Raw genomic sequence first — 23000 nt, forward strand, 5'->3', positions numbered from 1 at the left:
TAACTTCCAAAGAAAAGTCATTTAGTTACGTTTTTTAAGAAACGTTTTTAAGCTAGACAAAACATATAAACCTCCATAGGTCTCTGTCCCTGAACCTCAATTTAAATATTTGGGGGGTGCCTGGTTATTTATTAGCTTCCACCACTCTGAAGTGAAGGTTGTAGTTTAAGAGTTTCTGCAGTTAGAAAAAAAATGTTGATAAACACAGGCAATTCATATAGAATTCATTTTATTCAGAGCACCACTTTTCACGAGTTGTCTGAAAGTGAATTCTGATTCAGCAGAAAAAAATACATCATTCTCGCCCTTTCCCCTCTTTTCATCCCCCTTTTAACATCCCCCCACCTGTATTTTTGGTTGAAGGCTGAAGTGAGTCTATTTGCTGACCATTTCTACCAGGACTTGGCCTAATAGAGACACAAAAATGCACCCAAATGATAAAAACTGCTCTTCTTTCAGTTATGTTTTATTTGTAAGTGTGCTGGGACACAGCCCCCTGCTGTATTTTGGCTCACAGAAATGGTTCTGATCGAAGTGGGAAGGGGAAAAGGTAATAGAGCAAAGACATAACCCAGGAGAAAGCTCAGCAGACACACGTGGACAGGGTGATCAACCCGTGAAACATTTCAGGAATAACACTGGCGGTCTGTAACCACTGTGTGTGTGAAAGAAAATATTTACAATAATCTTCCTTTTTTATTTTTCCTCTAAATACAAGAATATGACGAGAACGCTGTGTTTTCGGTGAAAACAGGCAGTAGACTGTGAAATCATACTATCCACAAAACGGTCTATCAGAAAGCTAGCCCAGTTTAGTGCTCAGTTTCAAATGCATAGAATGTTTGCGCTGCAAACAATGATATACAACGTAATTAAATAAATAATATCTAACCAGAGTGAGACCTAATTGTGTTTCTTTCCGCACTCCTCAGATCATGCATGATTTTAGTATTGTTAAATGGCAGGGTGTTTTTCCTTCTCTCATTTCTTCTGTTTGCAATTTTTTAGTTCTTATTAAGGGATGGCAATAAACCGTCTCCACATGAGATCAAAAGAGTATCTTGTGCACCACGCAGGCATTTTACCTAGCCACCTTCAACTGTCTTTCTCATTTTTTTAATCCATCAGCAGTTCATAAAGTACCTTGATTATAACTATGAAATACTATACATGATTTTCTATTAGGGAGACTGGTAGTGCAAATTAAAGTTCTTGCTACCCAACATTTATATCCCCAGCAATAAATTACTTTTGAATAATAATAATAATAATAATAATAATAATAATAAATAATGTAATAGTTATTCTGCTTTCCCCCCCAACATGCAGACCCTTTTGAAACAATGGAGGACTTTAAATCTGTCTTCTCTCATGTGGGATTTAGTTGATTTTCCACACGGTCGAGCCCTGCTCCAACTGAAAGCAGAAACTTCTCCAGGTGTCAACAATTTCATCTTCTCCAAGAGAGAAGGAAAAGGGACCTAGAAGAGCTAGGTGGGTCTTGTTCTGTGGAGTAAAAGGGACAGAGTATCTCTCCTAGTGTTTTCCACTCATCCGTCTATTTGAATCAGTAGGAAATAAAATTCAGTAGGTAGTTTGAAATAAATAAATGTAGTTTAGAGACATAAATGAAAGGGTAATAAGCAAGTGCTATGAGGGTGGGAGGGGAGCTGGTTTTGAAGTACTTTTCTAGATCTTAGATATAAGAGCAAAAATGAAAAGAAAAAAATCCTTGTCAAAAAGTGTTTTATTCTCCTAGAATAAAATATTTCTTTTGAAGCTCCTAAATTCTGCCTTTTAGTCAGCTCAGAGACTATACCTCCCTCTCCCTAAACACCCCACCCAACTGGACTCAGGCCACAGGAATATAGGCCAGGACACTGGAAAACGTGGACTCCACCTAAACAGGTAGTTACGCACCCCGCCCCCTTTCAGCTGCCCCCCCCCCTCACTTTCTGGCAATGGAGAGCAATCATCCAGTCTCTTTGGAACCCAGAAAATAAATTAAAGAGGACGTGGGTAGGGTAGAGGTGAGACTTAGAGGGAAAAATTAAACACACAGAACAACGAGCGCCACTACCTGGAATCTCTCCTCCCAGGTGGTTCGGATTTTCCTTTCCCAGCTCAGGTGTGTGGGGTTGGGTCAGTGGCGATCATGGTGGCGGCTCTTTTTTCTCTTCCTTAGGGGAGGAATGAAGCTGCAGAATACTGCTCCCTGGAGTTAAATTCTAAAGCATATTTTGTTTGTTTTTGTTCTGTTTTGTTTTAACTTGTCTTTAATGTGTTTAGTTTTTTTGGTGGTTGGTGGGTTTGTTTTTGTACATAGTTCCTTGGTCCCCAGGAGATTTTGTTTGATAAATGTCTCTGGTCCGAAACAGTCCATTTCCCTATCCTCTCCGAGTCTCCCCCCACCCTAACCCCCAGAACGGTCCTGCTCCTCGAAACCCTCCTCCAGTCTCCGCGTTCCTTCCCCCTGATCCCTGCTCACCCAAACGCTCCCCCTTTTCCCGCTGCCCTCGCCGGTGTCCACACCCAGCACCCAGTCCTCCTGGTTGGAGGAGGGTGAGCACAGGAAGAGCACACAGAGGGCACTGGAAGAGGGGTTCTCCGAATGCAAGCAGGATAACGGACACTCCAAATCCGGGGGGGAAGTAGGCCCGGGAAAAGCCCCCCTCCCCGACCCCGCAAGGCCCCTTCAGCTCCCCGCTCTGCCCCGCCAGCACCTCCCACCCCCCTCAGTAAGTGGCGGAGAATTTCATCCGCTTCTGCTTCTGTCTCTGGTTGCAAAACCACACCCGCACCACGTTCTTTTTGAGGTCCAGTTTCTCGGCGATGGCAGCGATCTTCTCCGAAGAGGGCCGCGGTTGTACTGCGAAGTAGGCCTCGAGGGAGCGCTTCTCCGGCGCTGCGATGGAAGTCCGCTTGCGTTTCTTCTCCCCGCCGTTGAAGAGCTCGGGCTTGTTCATTTTCTCTCGCTGCGCACCCTCGGCCTCCTCGAGCCAAGCCTGCAAGATGGGCTTGAGCGCGATCATGTTGTTGTGCGAGAGCGTGAGCGACTCGAACCTGCAGATGGTGCTCTGGCTGAGCGAGCCCACGCCCGGGATCTTGAGGTTGGCCAGCGCCGAGCCCACGTCGGCCTGCGTCACGCCCAGCTTGATGCGCCGCTGCTTGAAGCGCTCCGCGAACGCCTCGAGCTCGCGCGGGTCCGTGTCTGAGTCGCAGATAGACGCCAGGCCCGCTGCGCCCACCACCGCGGCCGCCGCCGACGCCGCCGCCACCTGCCCCGCCGCCGCCGCCGCGGCCGCCGCCGCAGCGCCGTGGTGTGCCGCCGCCGCCACCAGCCCGGGGTGCGGCAGCCCCGACGGCATGTTCATGGCGGCGGCAGCCGCCGGGTGCGACAGGTGGCCCAGGCCGTGCATGTGCGGGTGCGGGTGCGCCGAGCCGCCCAGCAGCCCGCCACCGGGGCCGCCGCCGCCACCCCCCGGGCCGCCGCCGCCTCCGCCGCCACCGGGGCCGCCGCCACCTGGGCCGCCGCCGCCTCCCGGGCCGCCGCCACCCCCCGGACCGTCGTGGGCGCCGCCGCCGCCGCCCGCCGAGCCCGCGCCGCCCGCGCCGGCCATGAGCGCGAGCGAGGGGGACGAGATGTGGTCCAGCAGGTCGCCAGGCTCGAGCGCCTGGTGGTGGTGGTGGTGGTGGTGGTGGTGCGCCAGCGGCACGGTGGACGTGGACGTGCAGGGCACGCTGTTCATCGTGTGGTACGTGGCGTCCGGCTTGAACGGGTGGCTCTTGCCCTGGGACACGGCGATGTCCACGGCCGCCAGCGCCTCGGCCCGCGCCAGCAGCGTTTCGTCTAGGCTGGCGAAGAGGTTGCTCTGCAGCTGCAGGCGACACAAACCAAACCAAAAAGAAAAACCACAAAACCGAAAAGCAAAACACAAAACAAAACCACACACAAGCCGGAAAGCAGAACAGGCAAAGAACAAACACAAAGCAACCAAAACAACAACAGCGGGGGTGGGGATAGTAGAAACCGGGAAAGACGGAATGGGGACGCGTTAGGGACGAAGAGAGGGACAGAGGAGAAGGGTGGGGAGGAGAACAGATGTGGGGAGAGGGGAACACAGGGACACATTTCGGGAACGAAAAAGGAAGAGAAAGAAGAAATGGAGATGTAACTCGCAGCCGGAACCGGTGCCGCGCACCTCGCACGCAGAGACGGCCTCTGCGCGGCATGAAATTAACAGAGAAAGTGGAACAAAGTCGAGAGTCAGGGCCCCACCGACCCCCACTTTGATCGCAGGCGCCCGACACGGAGGCAGGGGCGACAGGAACACGACACTAAGTGCCACCGTACAAAATGTGCCAAGCAGCGGGATTCCTCTCAAAACCCCTGCCCGCAAATGCCCGCACGGGGACCTTTGCACACACCAGCCCCCGACATGCAGCGTCTCGGAGACGGGGAGGGGGAGAGTCTGCGGGCCGGGGCCGCGAGCGCGGGGCGCTTACCGGCGGCGTAGGCAGGCAGGCCCGCCGGATGGCCTCGGAGCTGGAGTGCAGCGATGGGTACTTGTGCTCAGGGAGGGTGGGATGCATGGCAAAGTGAGGCTGCTTGCTGTTCATGGACATCATCTTGATGGCTTGGCATATAAATCCACAAACACTGTGAAAGTCCCCGGGAAAGTGCGCACGCCGGCTCCCCCGGCCTCCCCTCGGAGGCTGCAGCCGCGGCGGCCGACGGCGCGGAGGCGGCGGCCGCGCGGGGGCTGCTGCTGCTCCTGCCGCCGCCGCTGCCTCCTGGCGCTTCCTCCGACCGCGCAGAGCGCCGCGCACCGGCCTCGCGATCCCACTTCTCCAAGAGCTCTAGCCCCGCGCGCGGACGGGATGCACTCCTCTTACACCTGCGCCCCACTTCTCGCGGCCGGTCCGGGGAGCTCTCGCGAGAGCTCGCGGCCCCGCCGCGCAGACGGGCATCAGTTGTCCTCGTCGGTGTGACGCGCGCTCTCCCGCTCGGCGGCGCCGGGCGACTGCGCGCGCGCGCGCGCCAGCCCAGCAGCGACCGGCGCGTGGGAGCCGCTCTTATAGTGACCACCAGCAAGGACCGCGCAGGTGATGCACCTGTAGCTGGCCGGGCATGCGCACTGCGCACCTCACCTTTCCCACCGGGGGTCTGAAAAGATCAAAAGGGCCGGCTATTGTCTGAGGGTTGGCACCTTTGAAGGAGAGAAAGGCAAGCGGCTCGCACGCAGCTCCTCGGTTTCCCCCTCTTCTCCCGGACCCCGCCCCAGCGCAAGCCCGGAATATATGCGCGTTACTTTGGCACACCTCCTCCCCGGGACGTCTAACAAGCTGTTATATAAAATGTATACAGCTGGGCATTTGTATGTTAAATTATGCCCGCGCATTCCTCTGTATACAGTGTACATCACAACACGGGATGCAGAAGGCGCTGTCTTTTGCTGCAAGAACCTGTTTCTTTCAAGGTTTATAAATACGTTCCTGAAGCATAATCGCGGTGACAGACGTGTGTTTGAAGCAGTCAGACGCTATTGATTTCCATATAATTTAATTTCCTCCGCACACTGCGTGGCTGTTGTTTCGGTGACTGCAACCGTGTCAGGCACCGACAGTGACAGCCACTTAGGAGCCGCAAGGAGCGCGCGCTTCCTGCTCCGGAATGGCTGTTAAAATGAAATTGTGCGTTTCTCTTATTGTTTGTCTCCTTTAACTGAGTACAAACCCACATTTCAAACGAGCTCTGGGTGATCTGAGGCTTCTAGTAAACAAAAGGAAAAACAGTTAACAGGGTGTAGTTGGGATCCTTTCCTCTCCTCGGCGTGCACACACGCGCGCGCGCGCACACACACACACACGCACTCACACACTTTATCCTGAAAACTCCAGGAAAAGGAAACCGCTTCAGAGAAAAGGAAATAAGATGTTGAAGAGAGAACTTTCTTTTCCTTCCATCATTTTGGCTTCTTTGCCATCCATGTCATTCTCTTCAGTAGGAGACAAGATTAAGCCAGTTTATAGAAAAGCGTGATTAAAATATTTATTCAAGCCAATTTGAAACAGCGGACCCAAGCTCTGGTCCAGCTTTTACAGTTTTTACTTTTGTTATTGTAAAATCAAAACCTAAGAAGAAGAAGAAATCAATTACCCATTCTGTTACATGGCCCTCAAGTGGCGGAGAGATCAAGCGCCTCCCCAGGGACCACAGTTCAGATGCCCGAGTCCCCAGGGAGGCAGCGCCGGCCCGGGGTGATAATAACGGCCCAGATGTTATCACATCTGGGGCGGGAAAGACGGAGGGCGGCGAGGCGCTGCTTTTGGCAGGCGGAGATCAGACAGATAATTTTTCTGGTCTCTCCCACACCAGAGAGATCTGCATTACCACCGAAGAGCAGATCTCATCTCTATAAACCTAAATTTGCGTTGGCGTTTATTTTATCTTTTCTTTGGACAAACGCAAGTAGTGAGTTAGTATACCCACTCGCTACTCAGATTCCAAGAGGAGCCCACAGGCGTCACCATGCCTTTTCCTTCCTTTCTTTTCTTCTCTGGCTGGCCCCCACCCCCACCCCCTGCAGCCGGAGAGGGGAGTAAGAGGGATGTTCATTTGCTGGTGCAAGAAGGAGCCGCGTTGCCATCCATTACGCGGTCTCCTGGGAGTGCTAAATGCAACTTTATCTCTACGAGGAATGGACAACGGGCAGGACATCGCTGGAGGGAGCGAGTGAGTCCTACGTAGTCTTAGCAGCGAGTGCCCAGGCTTAACCTAATCCTTCCTGACACCCTTCGCGGCAGTTCCCTGAGCTCTCTCCTTCGGGAGAAGGGGCCCCGCTGAGGGCGAGGGCGGCTGGATACTGTGGACCGCCCCCCTCCCCACCCCAAGGGAAACGCTGACCTTTAGGAACCCTGAAGAGTGCAGGCGGATAGAAACGCAAACAGCTCAGATCTGGGCCCTGGTGACCTCTAGAGAGCGAGGCGAATCCCAGAGTACCCGAAGCTCACCGCGGTTTGCCTTCCACCGCTCGGAGAGCACCAGTGAACCCTGCGGGGAGGCACCTGGCTTAAGGTCAGGAATTTACTGACTTGCGGAGACTCCAATCTTAGCTTATTGGACAACGGATCCCTTCTTTTTGCCCAGAATATCTCGCTTTTTCTGGGGCTAGAAATATGAGGGCTATGAGTACAGTTTTCAGCCCACTCCCCAACAAATTGATTGGAAGTCCATTTAGGTAGGGCACATCTATGTTCATCGCGAGGCTTAGCAAAGGACTTGTCACGCAGTAAAACCGCCCCATAAGACAATGCTCGTGTGTAAGAAGGAAGAGAAGGCAGATGGGGAGGGTCAGAAGCAATGCCAGAGAGTTCAACAAGCCAAGGCTAATGGGGAAGGGGCAAGCAGGAGAATCACTGAAAGGGGCTCCTTTTGCCCTACAAAGGAAATGGAGACGGGGCCAGAGGGGCGTGCTGCCCTCACACAGAGCTGCAGAACTTAAACCTAGCCTGTTCTCTTTCCAAAGTCAATGATTTCATCCTTCCCTCATTTACTTTCTACCTTACCCTCCTTCCTGAAATGCATGCTGAGCATCAGTCTGGGCCAGGGCAAGATACTGGAGTTAAAAATGAGGTGTAAAATACAAGTATCTGTCCTTGCAGAGGGGGCAGTCTCTGAGAGTGAGGGAGCTACAGGTGAAGAGGTGTTTGTGGTGCAGTGTGACAGGTGCAATGAGGGAGTTGTAGAGAAGGATGGAGTGGGGTGGGCATGATGCTTGGAGAATTATTCTGCCATATCCCTGCTGGGCCTCAGGCCCAGGCTAGAGAGTGGAGCACTGTGGTGGGTCGGAAGGCAGCTCCTCGGACCTTTCCCTACTTAACCCCAAGGCAGTGAAAGGAAGGGGGGTGGACCAGGGCTCAGCCCACCAATATGTCACTGCTTTGTTTTCCCAGTTTGGCAAGTGCGGTAACTAGGTGGCCCCGGACTGCACTAATGATGCCCACATGGGGTCTGAGCCTTGGCATAGATTCCTGGGCAGGTTCCCCCACCTCCTTTTTCTTGTTTAATGACCAACCCAATTCCTCTCCCCTCCCCCAACTCCTAGCTTTGCATTTTATCAAGAGGGGGATAATGAATGCACAGCTATTGATTTCCAAGGAATTTCCACCCCCCAGGGATAGGGAGTCTATCATCTGGATCAGAGACACATTTCTTTCCCTCATTAATTAATTTTCCCCTCCTTTGGCAGGCCCACTTAACATTTCCTTTGGCAGAGCCTCTTTCCCAAGCTCAGGGAGCAGACATTCGTTGGCTGGAGTGAGGACCAGCGACAGAGGCACCGTGCAAGGGCCCGGTGGGGGTGAAGTCTCCTCGCCTTTGACTGCCCCAACCTCCCACCCAAAACACACACACACACACACACACACACACAGTTCGGGAGAGCGTTCCTGACAGCTGCTGCTCTCGGGGTCTGCCTTTCCCCTTCCAAAGGGACCGGGGGCGGGGGGAAGTGAGCGCTGGACTCCGGAGCCGCTACCTGCAAGTCCCAGACTCGCGACGCCAGGTTCCCCTCTGGCAGTTGCCCAGGGGGGCGAAACGAGGCATTCACCTCGTGCAGTTGAAGCTCCGGACGCCCAGAGTCAGCAGGCTTTAGGAAAGGCTAGGTTGTGTTAGGCAGTGGGCGGGGGCCGGCAGGAAGGAGCGAGTCTGTGGGGAACGGGGCTCAGTCTCGGAAGAGGGGCTGCACTAGAGCAGCCCCCGTGCGCACTTGGCTGGACACTCTGCCCGAGGGTGAGCTAGCGGAGGGACTGGTGCGGTACTTTCATTTCGACCTCGGACCGCCTGGGCTGTTTTGATCCTCGGTCTCTCTTAGCGCTACCCCTTCCGCACCCCGGCCCTGTCCCTCCCTCGGAGACAAGCCTGGACCCCTCGCCGACGCTGCCAGGGGCCCTCGGACCTCCTTACACAGCCCACAAGGCGGCAGCGCCCACACTGTCCGGTTCTGGGCAGTGGCCCTGCCTTCTGCCACCCGCAGGGCCCAGCTCAGCCCTAGGCGCGCGTCCAGTGTTCCGCTCTTGCTGGCGGCGGCTCAGAGATTTCCTGGAGGCCACTGTCCTTCCTTTTTACCCCGCCCCTCCCGCCCTTCCCTGGGCCCCTGGTCTCCGGGTCTCCGTCCGTCCCCAAGGCCCGGGCGGGGCAGTGAGTTATTGGGGCGGGGAGGGGGGTGGTCTCCTGTAAGACTCTTAGCCCCGCATTCAGACTGAGGTCCAGCGGGAGGAAAAAACACTGTTGTCCTTCTTCGGTCCTTTTAATTCAAACGCAACTCCCTGACTGATGCCCTTGCGACACGCACGACGCGTCCCAGTCAAGTTCACAGCGGGTCATTATCACTCTTGGCGCCACATATGTAGAACTCTATGTGCAGGGGTGGACAAAAGTAGGTTTACAGCCGTTGCTATGGCAAATAACGCAATAATTAAACAATAACACAAGAATAAGTGTGTTTCGCGTACTTATAACTGTAAACCTGGTATCGCCCACCCCTTCCTAGATCTCCAGCCTAATGCCTCTGTGTACTTGGGACCCACCCACCTTGCGAAAGCCCTGCGGGTGACAACGAGACGGCTGTCGCTGGTGCCTAATAGCGGCACGCGTCCCCCGCTGGCTCGCCGCCAGAGCCGGTCTGTCGGTCCCAGAGAGCCACGTCCCAGCACTGACACAAGCAGGCCCTGGCGGGCCAGGTCCCCAGAGGGGCAGAGCCGCCCCGGCCCCGACCAGGCTCCTTCAAAACTGCGAGGGCGCGCTGGTCCGAGCACGGGGGTCGAGCTCCCCGGGAGAACAACAACGAGCACACAAACTCGACCACAGACGCTCCCGCCGAGACCCCGCGCGACGAGATCCAAGTTCTGTCGCCTTCCCGTTCCCGGGAGAGCCGCCTGCCCGCCGCAGCACCCCGGACGCGCGCCCTGGTTGGAGGAAGCTCGGCCGGCGCAAACCAGCAGCAGAAGACCCCCGGCAGCACCCGCCGCCGCCCACCCCACCCCCGGGAGGGCAGTCTCCCGCACGGAGAGGCGGGCGTCGTTGCCCCCCGCAGGCTCAGCTCTGCCTGCAGGAGTGGGATCCCCCAAAGGGTCCAGAAGCCGCGGAGGAAAGTGCGAAGCCGCCAGTCGCGACGCCCGAGTGTGGAGCGGGTCCTGTCGCCGCCAGCCGCCCCTCCTCCCGCCGCCCGCACAAATCAAAGCCCCTTGCGAGGGACTGGGAAATAGTTGCCTTGTCATGTAACACATTGCCCTGATTTATTATAAAATTTTAACGAAATCATGCATATTTTAACAGCCTTTAATCACTGCATGAAAATTTAATTCATGGACTGTAGCGCGTTTAAATAAATGAAGTGTTAATTCATTAGGATTAATTAATTTGTTAAAGGATTGTGTGCAAGGTTAAGGTGGAAAGGGAACTCTTTGTTGGTTTCGCGTCCTAATCGCCAGGTTCGTGAGTGGGAATAAATGAAAGGAAACCGCAGTCAGTCGTTTCTTCCGGCGGGGGACTGGGCGGGACCGACTGAGAGCCCCCGCCTCGCAGACGCGGGAAACTCCGGCCGCAGGGGCACCGGGCGGGTCTGCGCGCCGGGCCGGCCGGCGGGGAGGGAGGGGAGCGGCGCTGGCTGCGGGACTCCGGGAAGGCGGGGGTCTCTGGAACCAGAGGGAGGGGAAGCAGCGCAGAGCCGGGGGCGGCGGGCCAGACCCCGCCGGCTCTCCCCACCCCCCACTCCAGCACCAAGATGACCCTGCGAGTGGGGCGGGTCGTGCCTTCTGGCCTCCTGAGCGCCGAGCGTCGGCTTAATGGACAGATGATGGGCCAGTCCTGCCACCTCCCGATCCTTGCAGCGCCCAGGGAGTCACTGTCTCGCCATCGGGCCGCCGGCCGTGGCAGCGAGGGCGAGCCGCGAGTCCCCGGGGACGCGCCGAGGGCGGAGGCGGGGCAAAGGCAAACTTGCCGGCTCGGCTCGAGCGTGTGCGAGCCGTTTCCGATCGGGTCGGGACCCTAGGGAATGGCTCCTTCTGCACCTGCCGTGAGAGCAGGACGAGCGGGCGCCCAGCGCAGCACAGCGGGGCCGCGGAAGACAGGTCCTTCCTCTTCCGCACTGAACTCTCACTCATCCCTGAGGGCCCAACACAGGCAGAAGCCCAGGCTTCTTCGCGCGCGGTTAGGCCGACTCCCACGTATTAGTGGGGGTCTGCTCCATGCGGAAGCACAGCAGACCTAGGAATCTACCGTCTTGCCAGAAGTAGAGCTTCGATTTAGGTATTGTAGGCTGCCTCTCAGCTAAAACTGAAGATCACCCCAGCCCGAGTTCCAGATGAATTCTTAAAAGAATTCTGCGTTTAATAGATGCTTCCGCGCTCAGAGTGGGGTTCCGAGAATTAGGCAATAAATGTTCACTATGCACTCTGAGATCATTGCTTAAAAGGTTTTCTCTCCGCCAAGTATTATTAGAAGGATCAGGTTACATCATGATCGGCAAAGGCTGGGTTTAGGACTCCCACAAATAGGAATGAAAGACCTTCTCAGGCGGCTTTGGGAAACCCTCATGATCTGATAGGCCACATTCAATAAAGTTAAACTGTTAATCTCAGCTTGATGTTCTCTACAATATCGTTAACAAGGGCGAAAGCGAGGGACAACATGTAATGCATGTATCACTGTGGAGAACTGAAACCATGTAAGTACATACTAACAAGTTCCTGCAGCAGTTAGGGTTCAAGACCAAAGTTCTTCTCTCTTTCTGTGTTAACTTTAGTTATTTATTTCAAACCAAGGTAAACACAGAAGAGATTACAGGAAAACAATGCACATTTGAAATTAAGGGGCTATAAATCTTAAAGTCTACCATTTTGAATTTTGGTCCCTATCCATTAAAACGGGAGACTTGTTTTGGATGGGATGAAGATTTTGCAAATTAACAGATAAAGAATAAAGGTCATGCCCCCAAATATTAGCATGTCTTTACCCATCCCATTTTAGAAAGATGAGCAGTCAACAGATGCTATATTTTTTTTATAAAGACATGAACTGGTGTCTGCTTCCTTCACCACTAGTGCGCCTTAGTCTCACAGAGCCTTACTGCTATTTTTAAATCCATCTAAATGTCAGTTAATGTGCATGTTGATACAAAGTGGCACACACACACTCCCGGCACTGACCTCCACTTGGTAATTAAATGTTACTCGAAAAAGAAACATGCTAGTATTTACAAAATATGCTTAAAAGAATCCTTGGAAATTTCATACCCACTCATCCCTTTGCCTAGACATGTGAGCTTTCGTGCGTAAAGCAGGAAGAGGCCCAGGTCCAAGACAGGTCTGACCCGTTCCAGCTGCAAATGGATGACAAACCCTCACCTCGCTCATCTGTGAACTAGGGATGATGGGTGGCTCGCAGAATTTGAAGACGATTGTGAGACAGAGGTTAGCAAATGACTTGGTTTCAGTAAAAGATAGGTTTTTTTTAGTGTGTGTATATAATAGACATTTTAAAAAATGTGGGAACACTGTATTTGTCATGATATAGATTATGCTAAAGACAAATGAGGATGTGATTAAAATCCAGCACAGATTATTCCCTTCAGCTGAGGAACTACAGGTTTGGTTAATTTACTGCATGAAGTACTATTTCCGTGGTGTTCTGAAGCAGCTGGGAAATACTCGGGTGCCATACAGGTGTTCTCCCAGGTAGGCACAGTAAATCAGGGCACGCACCGGATTCCATGGCACAGTGTCAGAATATATTTGGATTAAAAACTGATACATTCATGGTACAGAGGAGTTATAGACAGACACAATAAAAAGCTTACCCCCAAATTTATTCTATTCAGAAAAAATTGAGACTTCTACATTTAATAAAATTTCAAATGCATAACCACATTGTCAAAGATGTTTAAACTGCTAATATCCCTGAAAGTACCCATTAGCTTTTAACATATTGGACAGATAAAATGATACATACATACTTATTGAAAAATATGTATGACAAAAGTTTTGTGTTAGCTTTTTAAAAATTTTATTTTGGCTTGATTAGTAAAGGGCATGATTCTCCAAGTCATAAAAATGATGTTATACTTTTATGGTTTTGTTGACTCCTTACAGTCTATTAAAACAGAGGTCAGCAAATTTTTCTCTATTTTAGGCTTTGTGAGACACATGGTCTCTGTCGCAGCTAGTCAATTGTGCCACCGCAGGGCAAAAGCAGCCACAGATAGTATGTAAACAAATGAGCATAGCTATGTTCTAATAAGACTTTATTCAGAAACAATGAAGTCTGAATTACTTATCATTTTCCTGTGTTAGGAAATATTCCTAGCATTTAAAAAAACAATTAAAAAGCGTATAAACTAGTTTTAGTTCATAGGCCTTTCACAAAAACTGGTGCACGCCAGATTTGGTCCATGAGTCATAGTTTGTCAATTCTTACAAGATCAATTTAAAAAATGGTAAGTCTGACTGGTCTTTATAGGCTAATTCAGCATCTGAGACAACATCAAGGATTACAGCGCTTATGACATCCTTTATTCAGTTCCCACAGAAAAGCATGCAGTATTAATGTAAAACAGTATGGCATTAATGTAAAATGTTCAGTGCACATTTGCTAAACAAGTCATCCGCATACAAACCATTTTTAAAAGCCTATATAGGCATACCAAACACGTTTGGTAAGAATATACTTTTTCAGAGCCTAAATTATAAATTGTGCTTAGCTCACCTCTTCTCACCCCCCAACACTCTTCATGAAAAAAAAATTTTGTCCTACGTGAAAGATATTCTATTAGCCAATTGAAACTTCTTTTTCTTACGTAAGAAAAACAGTGCAGGCAAGAATGCTATCATGCATAGTTCTGCATGCAGACAAGAACTCGATCACTCCAGAAAAGCCTCCCCGGCAGAGCCACAGAAGAGCATCAAGGACTTGTTAGTGAGTGCTTTTGCGCATGTCTATCTGGAACAATAGAGCTACCACGTTTAGGCCCCTCCAAACCCAACTGTTCCATGTCTTCTTTCCAAAGCAGACTCAATGTTTTATTTTTTCACTATACTACACACAAACAGATGAGCAAATGAAAGTTATCTCACATAAAACAAATATTTTCATATAGAAATGTAACCTTTCATAATAGCAAAAATGTTTTTTTTACAAAAACTGAACAAAACACAACATTAAGAATGCAAACATACACATAAAACCAAAAAAGAAGTGAATATTGGTCTAAGGTTAGAATGCTGTTTCTCCATGATGGCCTTGCATAAAAGTCAGGCCACTACTACACATAAATAATAAAAGGGGGCAGGCAAAATAATGCCCACCCCGGGAAAAGCTTTGAAGAAACTCAAGCGTCTCGTGGGCAGTGTGTAGACAACACTTACAGTGTTATTTAAGAAACCCTAGTTCTGAAGACAACTGAGGCTCATTAATAGGCCATTTGTATCTAATGGTATTGAAAAATCAAGACTGAAAACAAAATATATCCAAACCAGATAAATGTAACAGTCATTGAAAAGAAACTCTGTGCCCATCTTCTGGTCAAAAAGATTCCCAAATAAAAACGAAAAAGAACAAACTCTTTAGAGTAAACAAAAGTATTCTGGGGACACTGGCAGGGGTGTCCAACCTTTTGGCATCTGTGGGCCACAGTGGAAGGAGAGTTGTCTTGGACCACACATTAAATACACAAACACTAATGAAAACTGATGAGCAAAAACAAGGTTTCAAGTAAATTTACGATTTTGTGGTGGGCCACATTCACAGCCATCCTGGGCTGCACGTGGCCCACGGGCTGCCGGCCGTGGGTTGGATACCCCTGGCCAGTACAGGCTAATCCACCATACTCTGACTTGACAGTCGACTGAAGACTATCAATTCAGAATCGTACTGAGCCTTTATGAGAGGGAAAGTAACTTTAAACATTTATATTGTTCTAAGGACAAAAACATAAATGACACTTTTCTAATGAGTCAACTTTTAGTTGCTTTTGATGGGCTGGCATTAGAAAGGCTGCTCTGGATTTTTCTTTTTGTTGATTGATTCCCATTTTTATTTCTCTTCTCAGGCACAAAAGCAGCAGACCAAGGAGACTGAAGGTGGTTATGAAGACCATGCATCTCTGAGGACATCTTAAACAAAGACGACCCAAAACTTTGATCTTCAAATAGCTGATGTGAACTTCTCAACAGAACACCTTGGGAAAATTCAGTCTGAAACAAACAGCTTGGGGGTTTGATTTCATTAGTTCCTGAATTAGAATTGGGATGGAGTGAAAAGTCTTCACTCATTTCTTGGTCAGGTGGAGAGAGGAGGAAAAAAGAAGAGGGCTTCCATTCATTTCCATTTTCTAACTGATCAGTAGTTAGAGAACCTTTGGAAAGGTTTGGCTTAGTTCTTTCTTCCAATTTATCTGGTTCCTCAAGAAACTCACTGCCCTGGGAGGACTTTGACAACCCATCCAAATCCAGTGACTTAAAACCGTTATTACACGGGCTCTTGCTGTTGTCTGACTCTGACATCATCGAATCCAGCTCAGAGATTTTGTCAAGGTAAGCTGCGTCCATCGAGGCTTCGCTGGACGTTCTTGTCCGATTCATTTCAAAGGAGCGAAGAGAAGTCAGCCTCTTGGATAAACATGAGCCTGATTTCTCACTCAGTTTTGAAGAAATTTCTCCAACAGAATTTGCAATTGTGTTCCCCTCTGAGCTTTCAAAATCCAAGCTCTGGGCATAGCTTGTGGAACAACAATCCCAAAACCCTGTCTTTGGGGAAGTAAAACATTCTGATTTCTTTTCAGTTTCACTTTTATCGTCTTCTGAAGAATCTTTACTACAGACATTTGGAGAATCACAAAAATCATCAAACACCAATTTTCTGAGATGGTGCGAGTGCTTTTTGGAACCTCCTGCTTTGCCCATGGAGCTTTCTCTATTTTCTGGGGTATTGAGCTGAAGGCAACTCAGGGACAAAGGAGTACAAGGAGCTGGAAGATCATAAAGTTCATCTTTGTAGGGTGCACAGTCACTTGGCTTACTACCCCATTCTCCTTCCAAGTAAGTATCCATACTTGTATCTGTCACACCTAACATTATTTCCACCTGCTTTTGATACAGGTCTTTGCTCTTAGAACATTTCAGGTCTGTTTTGCTGGTGCTCTCCTGCTGGGCAGAGCTGTTAGAAGGCTGTGCCAGGTGAGAACTCGAGGTCGATGAGCCAAGCTGCTTTCTGGCACCATCACCCTGATTCTTGGACGGCATATCCTCCTCTTTGCTCCCCTTGCTATCTACAGAAAGTGCTCTCTGGCAAATGGAATTCATAGCTTCCTTCTCTTCGCTTGAATTTTTTAGCTGTGCAATTTGAGATTCTAGTTCCTCTATATACTTATCACTTCGTTCCAGGGCTTTCTTGAGGCGACTGGTTTCACGCTCGTACTGCTCTACTTTGGACTGAAGAGCAGCTACTGTAAACCTCCCAAACCTGCAAGGAATGGAAGAATAGTTAACTTACAGTGCAAGCTGTTTTCTTTCCTTTTTTTCTTCAAAGTTTAGGAATGCCAATTGTCTCAGCACACTCTAATTTCACATAAGTGATATTTCAGACCACTCACTGAAGGGGACGTAAGCAATGCCAGATATAGCATCTTCAAAAAAAAAAGGGTTTTCCCACCTTTTTAATAATAAACATGATAATAATGGCAGAGGATCTAACAGGATACTTTTGTGGTCAAACCAGACCAGTGGCAGCAGAGCGGCAGAAACGTGCCGAAGGTTTCCTTCCAAGAGCTAGCTCTATCAAGTCAGCTCACATATGCGTGAGGAGTTATACCCTAAAACAATGGCAAAGATTTATGATAACATTTGAACAGTGGTCCACATCTTGAAATATTTACATTCAATCATTTTCCTATCGTACAGCAGTGTTTTATAATACATTTCTTATACAATGTCACCTTGTCAAACATAAAATGCCAATTTGAAATTCAGAAATCTTAGCAGTCGCAGCAGGGATGGTTTTAAATACTTATTTGGACCCTTTCAATTATAGCCACTCTTGATCTGAAGCTTTTACTTGGCCTTTATGAACACTGGGCTTTAATTCATTCCGGTTCTACTTATTTTTGGCATTTTACAATTATGTGAAACATCAATCTCATTTCTTACAACTTTGAAATATAAAGTCAGTGCTTGTGGTTCCAATATGTTACACATAAAAACATTTTCACATTTTCTGAAAAGGAACATTCTGGAGAGTAACTGAAAAAAGAACATCAAAAATTCATTCCTTTTACTCAGGATTATCTTGTTTTCAATATTTCCTTAAGAATGGGTATTGGGCTGAGCTCAGAAAACAATTTTTGAGTCCCTAGGGTGGGCTGGTGGGGTGCCTGGAGCTGGGGATACAAGATTGACAGACGCTTTTAGCTTTACGGGACATAAAATGTCTCCCCTAAACTCCATCGGACCACCAGGGAAAATTCTACCTTTCAGAAAACTGCTTCTATGAGCCAATAAACATAAGCCTTATATTCTAATACCCTAAAAAATAACTTCGCTCCACAAAAGTTCTTTTCTTAATCATTGCTTTGATTAATTAAATATTGACCCATGAAGAATTCAGGGGCTCTTTGGAGGAAGGTACTTGAGAAGGTGACTTTTTGAAATTGATTTTATCTCTGGGTTTATCTTTTTCTTTTTTTTTCCCTAATAACAAAAATAATTACAATTAGTAAAATACGCTAAGTGTTAAAAACAGCTATCAAAGAGAAGGAGCCAATAGTAGTACCTGCACCTCTCAGTCACCATTATGCGTTCTGTGACCCCCACTCAGTGCCTACCACCTCCTCCTGACCAGCAAGCAGCTCAGCTCACCCTCCAGCTTGCCCTCAATACGATCCTGGCTCTTATCACTGAAGGAAGAAAGCAGGGGCACCAGTAAATACAGATTCGCCAACTCTCAAGGTTAGAAAGGGCCATAAAAGACTTGTTGCTGAATATTGGTCTACTCACTGCAGTTAACTGATCTCTCAGAGCCTACTCCCTTCAACCTCTAAAGAGTGAAGCAAAAAGCCATCGGTATCACAAAAACAAAAGCAACTACAGTAATGAGCCTGTTTTAAAGTCAAAATTTACTATGATGACTATGAGTATTTGGTTGAATGAAAGATGGAAGTGTTCCCTTCTTTGCTGAAGAAAAATATTTTGGTTTATAAGTGTCGTATTTAACAGAGCTGTAGTTTCTATAAGAAAAATTTTAAAAGTGGACAAAGCTCTTTAGTGCATTCAGCACAAAATTTGAGTTCTTGATTGTAACTACTCTGGCATAATCAAATAATCCACCTTTTTTAAAGGGAAAACTGTGTACTGGTTTATTTAATGCACACAGCAAAAGTGACAGTCTTAAATTTGCTTACCAAGATAAAATGTTTTTCCTTAAGTGCGACTTTTATCCTCAGATGAAAAATATCCAATGATTCAAAATCAAATAATGTTACTAGATAGTACGTCTCTTGCCAAAGGGAACTCAGAAGCTTACATAAGGAAAGACAAGTGACAAATAAGGAACATTTCTCAAAATATTAGCATCTTCTTATTTCAGGCTTCAGCCTAGAATTTCAAACATAATGCCACTGTAAGATGCTATATTTGTCCTTACGCATTTTTAAAAGGAGTTTAAAAATGGTTCTGAGTCTAAATCAAAATGACAGCCCTAACCGTATTTTTTGTGTGACTTCTGAAATAAAGCTGAAGTGCCATGAGAACTAACGACAGAGGCCAGCCACAGAGCACGCGTGAGAACACGCACGCAGAAGCCACCGATGGAGCTGGCTGTTGTCTGAGGGTCACTGCCCACAGTTCCCTGAAGTTCCATTTCCATACTTCCACGCTAGTGAGGGACAAGTGAACAGAAATGCATGGTGAAAGCCATGGAACTGATCGGTGAATTAATCAGTCTGTGTAATTTATTCATTTGCTGTCTTTCTCTTCCCCATTAAAGTACAAGCTCCAGGAAAGCAAGGAGTTTGACCATCTTATACTTACTGCTAGCCCCCTAAAACAATTCCTGGTATACAGCAATCCCTCATTAAATATTTCTTGAATGAATGTTACTTTTTTCTTATTTTAAAACACATCAATGCTGCCCTGGCTGGTGTGGCTCACTGGACTGAGTGCTGGCCTGAGAAACAAAGGGTCTCCCTGGTTTGATTCCCAGTTGGGGCACATGCCTGGGTTGCAGGCCAGGTGCCCAGTTGGGGGTGTATGAGAGGTGACTGCACATTGATGTTTCTCTCCCTCTCTTTCTCCCTGCCTTTCCCTCTCTCTAAAAATCAATAAATAAAATCTTTTAAAAAACCCAACTACAATGCATTACATTAAGACAGGAAAAACAAAAACAAAAAGACAGAGCCAGCACCACAGGAAAAGCCAAAGGTCCTTGGGCCTCTTTTACATGTAAGTATTGAGTTACTGTATTACCAAACTAAATGTTTAATACACTTCACTGGGTTTTTTTTTTTTTTCCTTTTACTGACACCAAGGAAAGCAACAAAGTATGACATATATAGAGTGTAATTCTTTCTCAGTACGGACTTGCCATTATACAATGCTCCATCAAAACAAAAACAAAAACAAAAACAAACCAACAAAAAAAACCTTCCACTTTCACTTTAGCAAAAGAGCACGAACAGATGAATGAGACCCCTGACAGAAGGAGCAGGGATTTAGCTTACCCTAGATGCCTGTATCAAATTTGGCCAAGAGCAATTCACCTGATCGTATAGAAATAACAATTAGGAATGCATGTATGATGCTAAACTTCCAAGGAAGAAGACAATGAGGATAAGAGCTTATTTAACTTTGGGTTTTAATGCTCTCTTCCTCACACTAATTCCAGACACTATTTCCAGAGTACATGTCAGTAAATGAATCAGTGACAAGGCATGCCGGAGGTATTTCTAACACCCTTTACCATACTTCCTTTTCCTGGGTAAATTTCAAAATGGAGTATTTTCATAAACATTCCATTAGAGACCAAAAGGCTTTGATTTTCCAAGTAGCAGTGATGGCCAAAGGCTTCATTATGTTAGAGAAAACATTGTAGAGCAATGTGGGAGCTATAACTAATATCAGAATCCAGGAGAACCTTAAAGGATTTTTCATCTTGCAATGTTCACTGATGTGTTCACATTCTGGTTGAGGGCTCCCTTGTTCAATGAGCTACAGAAGAGTGAGACTGTTCTTGTCCTGACTGGAAGTAAGAGAAATGAAAGTCCTATTGGTTTCACCTTTGAGGCACTGTAACTATTTTAAGGGCATCTGCAACAAAGAAAATTTCCCAGGACCACATTTATGTATAGCCCACCACACAGGAGGAACAGAATTATGTTTGAAGGGGGTCAAAAGTGAATGTTGTAAAAGAATAAACACTAGAATCTAGTATCAAAAGAACTAACAGCTCGTGCTATGCTGCCATTAATTAGTTGTGAGAACAACTTATTTTGCCTCTCTAGTACTCAAAGGCATCCCCAACAAAACAGAAAATGCAGCAAGCACAGCACATTGCTGAGGCCACCACACTTCAGAAATATCACCTTGAGGAAGAAGGGGGACACTGCCTCCCTTGCATCTTTTACACCTTTTCTTACTTGCCAGCTAAAGTAATTGTGAAACAAAGTGAAAGCAATCTTTGGATCGGGACCAGCTTTCGCGATCTAGCCTGACAGATCTTCAATGTCGATGTCCTTGTTCTACATGGTTCTCATAGGCACAAATTTCAGTTAGCAGTTTGATTAAGTGGCACCAGTCATTTAACAACATGGTTAAGTGACTGCCAGCTTTTCAATTCACAAAACACTATGCAAATAACGGATGTGTATTACGATCAGTGACCAATCAGATCACTTCTTTCAAAGCCTGAAAGTGACTGGTCACTGTGATCCGTCAGTCAGTTCACATACAGACAGCAGAACAGGCAATTGTGCTGCCATAAGACATTTTACAAAAATGGATAATCAAAAGACAGAATTAGCCTACAAAGTTGAAGGTGCAACAAAGAAAGAAAAAGTGATTAACGCCAGACGTGAAATGAGAATCGACTGTAATGGAGTTATAGAAGGACAGCTGGTCATGGGAATGTTGAAACTGTCACCATTTGAGAGTCCTGGACATGCAAGAGGAGCTTTGGAAGAGGCAAATTTACTGACATAAATGAGCAAAGTGGTTGTGACGAAAAGGCTAAAGATATCTAGAGGAAGTGACAAGCTGGCAAAAAACTTCACATTAAAGCACTATGGAGATATTTCACGACACTGAAAGTACGAAGGATACAATGTTGGAAGCTATGCAAACTTGGGAGTATGACAGTTCATTAAAGCGTCAGAGAAGATGCTAGCTTAATATATAAGTTATGCGATAATGTGGCAAGCACTGTTCAGATTATTCTCTGTAATTTTTTTACAAAGCATTAAACATGGCTCTGACTGGTTAGCACAGTTGGTTAGAGCATCATCCCAATACGCCAGGGTTGTGGGTTCAATCCTAGGTCACACAAGAATCAACCAATGAATGCATAAATAAGTGGAACAACAAATCAATGTTTCTCTCTCTCTTGCTCTCCCTCCCCTTCCTCCCTCTCTAAAATCAATCAATAAAAAATTTTGAAAAAAAGAAAAAAGACTTTCCTAATGTTTCTGTTTTAACAATATTACGTGTTAGCTTACTTAAAGAAATGTTAGTTTTACTATTTTTTCATTTCCATATACATTTGTAACTGACAGTAACAGATTTAATGTTTTGACAAAAATTGTTAAAGGCTATTGAACAATCAGATTTTTCCCAGTGATTACTAAGATTGCTTTGCACAGTTTTAGTTTAAGTATCATTTTTATGCTCCTATCTAATTGTGCAAGTGAGGTTACCGGTGTTAATGTATGTGCTGCCGAAGCGAGCCCAGGGTTACCTACACTACAGTAACTAACAGCTGCCATGTGCGAAAACCACGTAAATTCCTGTGAGTCCTAAATGTTTTTTTAAAGAGCTGCCACGCATCCTAGGAAAGCATGACCCACTCAAAGAGTGGACTTTATTGTGGAGTTGCCTGTCCACACAGCTGCAGTTGTCTAGCTGTTCATTCCCATTGGAAAAGTACCTTCTTCAGAGTTTCCGAGGGAAGAACTTTCCATTGTTCTTTTCCCTTTCCTAAGAATTTTCTCCTAAAGCATAGCCCACCAGCCAGATAGTCCTTAAATCTGCAAACTCCTCTTTTTGATTACACCTAACTTAAGTGAGTAGCTTATAAAACGAGCTCTTCCGGCATCTGACTTCTGATAGGAGTGGGAAGGAAAGGGGAGGTCCCAGGGCTGTGCTCCGCCTTGTGCGTTGTGTATAGGGCGGAGAGAGGGGCACATTTCAGGGAAACGGGACAGGGAAGACCAGGGCTGTGCAGAACTCAGAATGGTATGTGGAGGGGGGGCTGTCTCTCCCACCTGCTTACAAAGAGCTGTCTGTGCATTATGACGCTGATTTCGTCCTTGTGTCCGGAGTGTGGGCGTGAGAGGAACATCTGTCTTTAAACTACTAGGGACCTTTAGGAAGTAGCCCGTACATTTTTATCCACTGCTGAGCTAAATGAGTTGCCAGTGTTTCCTCAAGAGAGTTTTTTCTTTTTAAAATTACACAGCTATGAAAATGTTATATTCCTAGAGAATTTGTTATTCATAAATGTACTATGGCCAATTATAGTTATATTGGTTCCACAAAAATACATTAAATAATATGAAGCATACTCAGAGAGAAGAGGAAGGCATTCTCTCCTCCTGAAGATGCAAGACGAAGTTTTTGTGCCCTGGCCTATAACGAAAAACGAAAAGAAAAGTGAACCTTTGGGATGAACTTGCCAAGAGTATATGTAGAAAGAGTTAACAGCAGTGTGACAAGTATCGATAATGATGATGACAGTAACA

The 23000-nt window shown here is 47.4% G+C and overlaps 2 protein-coding genes across 3 annotated transcripts in view; both read right to left on the reverse strand.

Moving 5' to 3' along the window:
* Window positions 1-1953: 1953 nt before the first annotated feature.
* Window positions 1954-4858, reverse strand: POU4F1 (POU class 4 homeobox 1). The gene is made up of 2 exons (XM_053916541.2): window positions 4507-4858; window positions 1954-3878 (listed from the first exon to the last, which is right to left on the reverse strand). Exons 1-2 carry the CDS (start codon window positions 4627-4629, stop codon window positions 2736-2738), a joined length of 1266 nt encoding a protein of 421 aa, XP_053772516.1. The 5' UTR covers window positions 4630-4858; the 3' UTR covers window positions 1954-2735.
* Window positions 4859-13694: 8836 nt separating this feature from the next.
* Window positions 13695-23000, reverse strand: part of OBI1 (ORC ubiquitin ligase 1) — a 37978-nt gene continuing 28672 nt past the window's right edge. For both annotated transcript variants that reach the window (XM_024568956.3, XM_045201581.3), the window contains exon 6: window positions 13695-16519. In XM_024568956.3, the coding sequence (XP_024424724.2) occupies window positions 15013-16519 (1507 nt within the window). In that variant the 3' untranslated portion in view covers window positions 13695-15012. The remainder of the gene's footprint in view (window positions 16520-23000) is intronic.

This window comes from Desmodus rotundus, chromosome 13 (assembly GCF_022682495.2).
Source record: "Desmodus rotundus isolate HL8 chromosome 13, HLdesRot8A.1, whole genome shotgun sequence".
NCBI classification, from domain to species: Eukaryota; Metazoa; Chordata; class Mammalia; order Chiroptera; family Phyllostomidae; genus Desmodus; species Desmodus rotundus.

Bases quoted from the DNA above. Each gene is read 5' to 3' on its own strand.
- POU4F1 (XM_053916541.2), bottom strand. From the start codon at position 4,629: ATGATGTCCATGAACAGCAAGCAGCCTCACTTTGCCATGCATCCCACC. The intron at 3,879-4,506 runs GTAAGCGCCCCG...TGTCGCCTGCAG, and splicing joins CCTGCCTGCCTACGCCGCCG to CTGCAGAGCAACCTCTTCGC.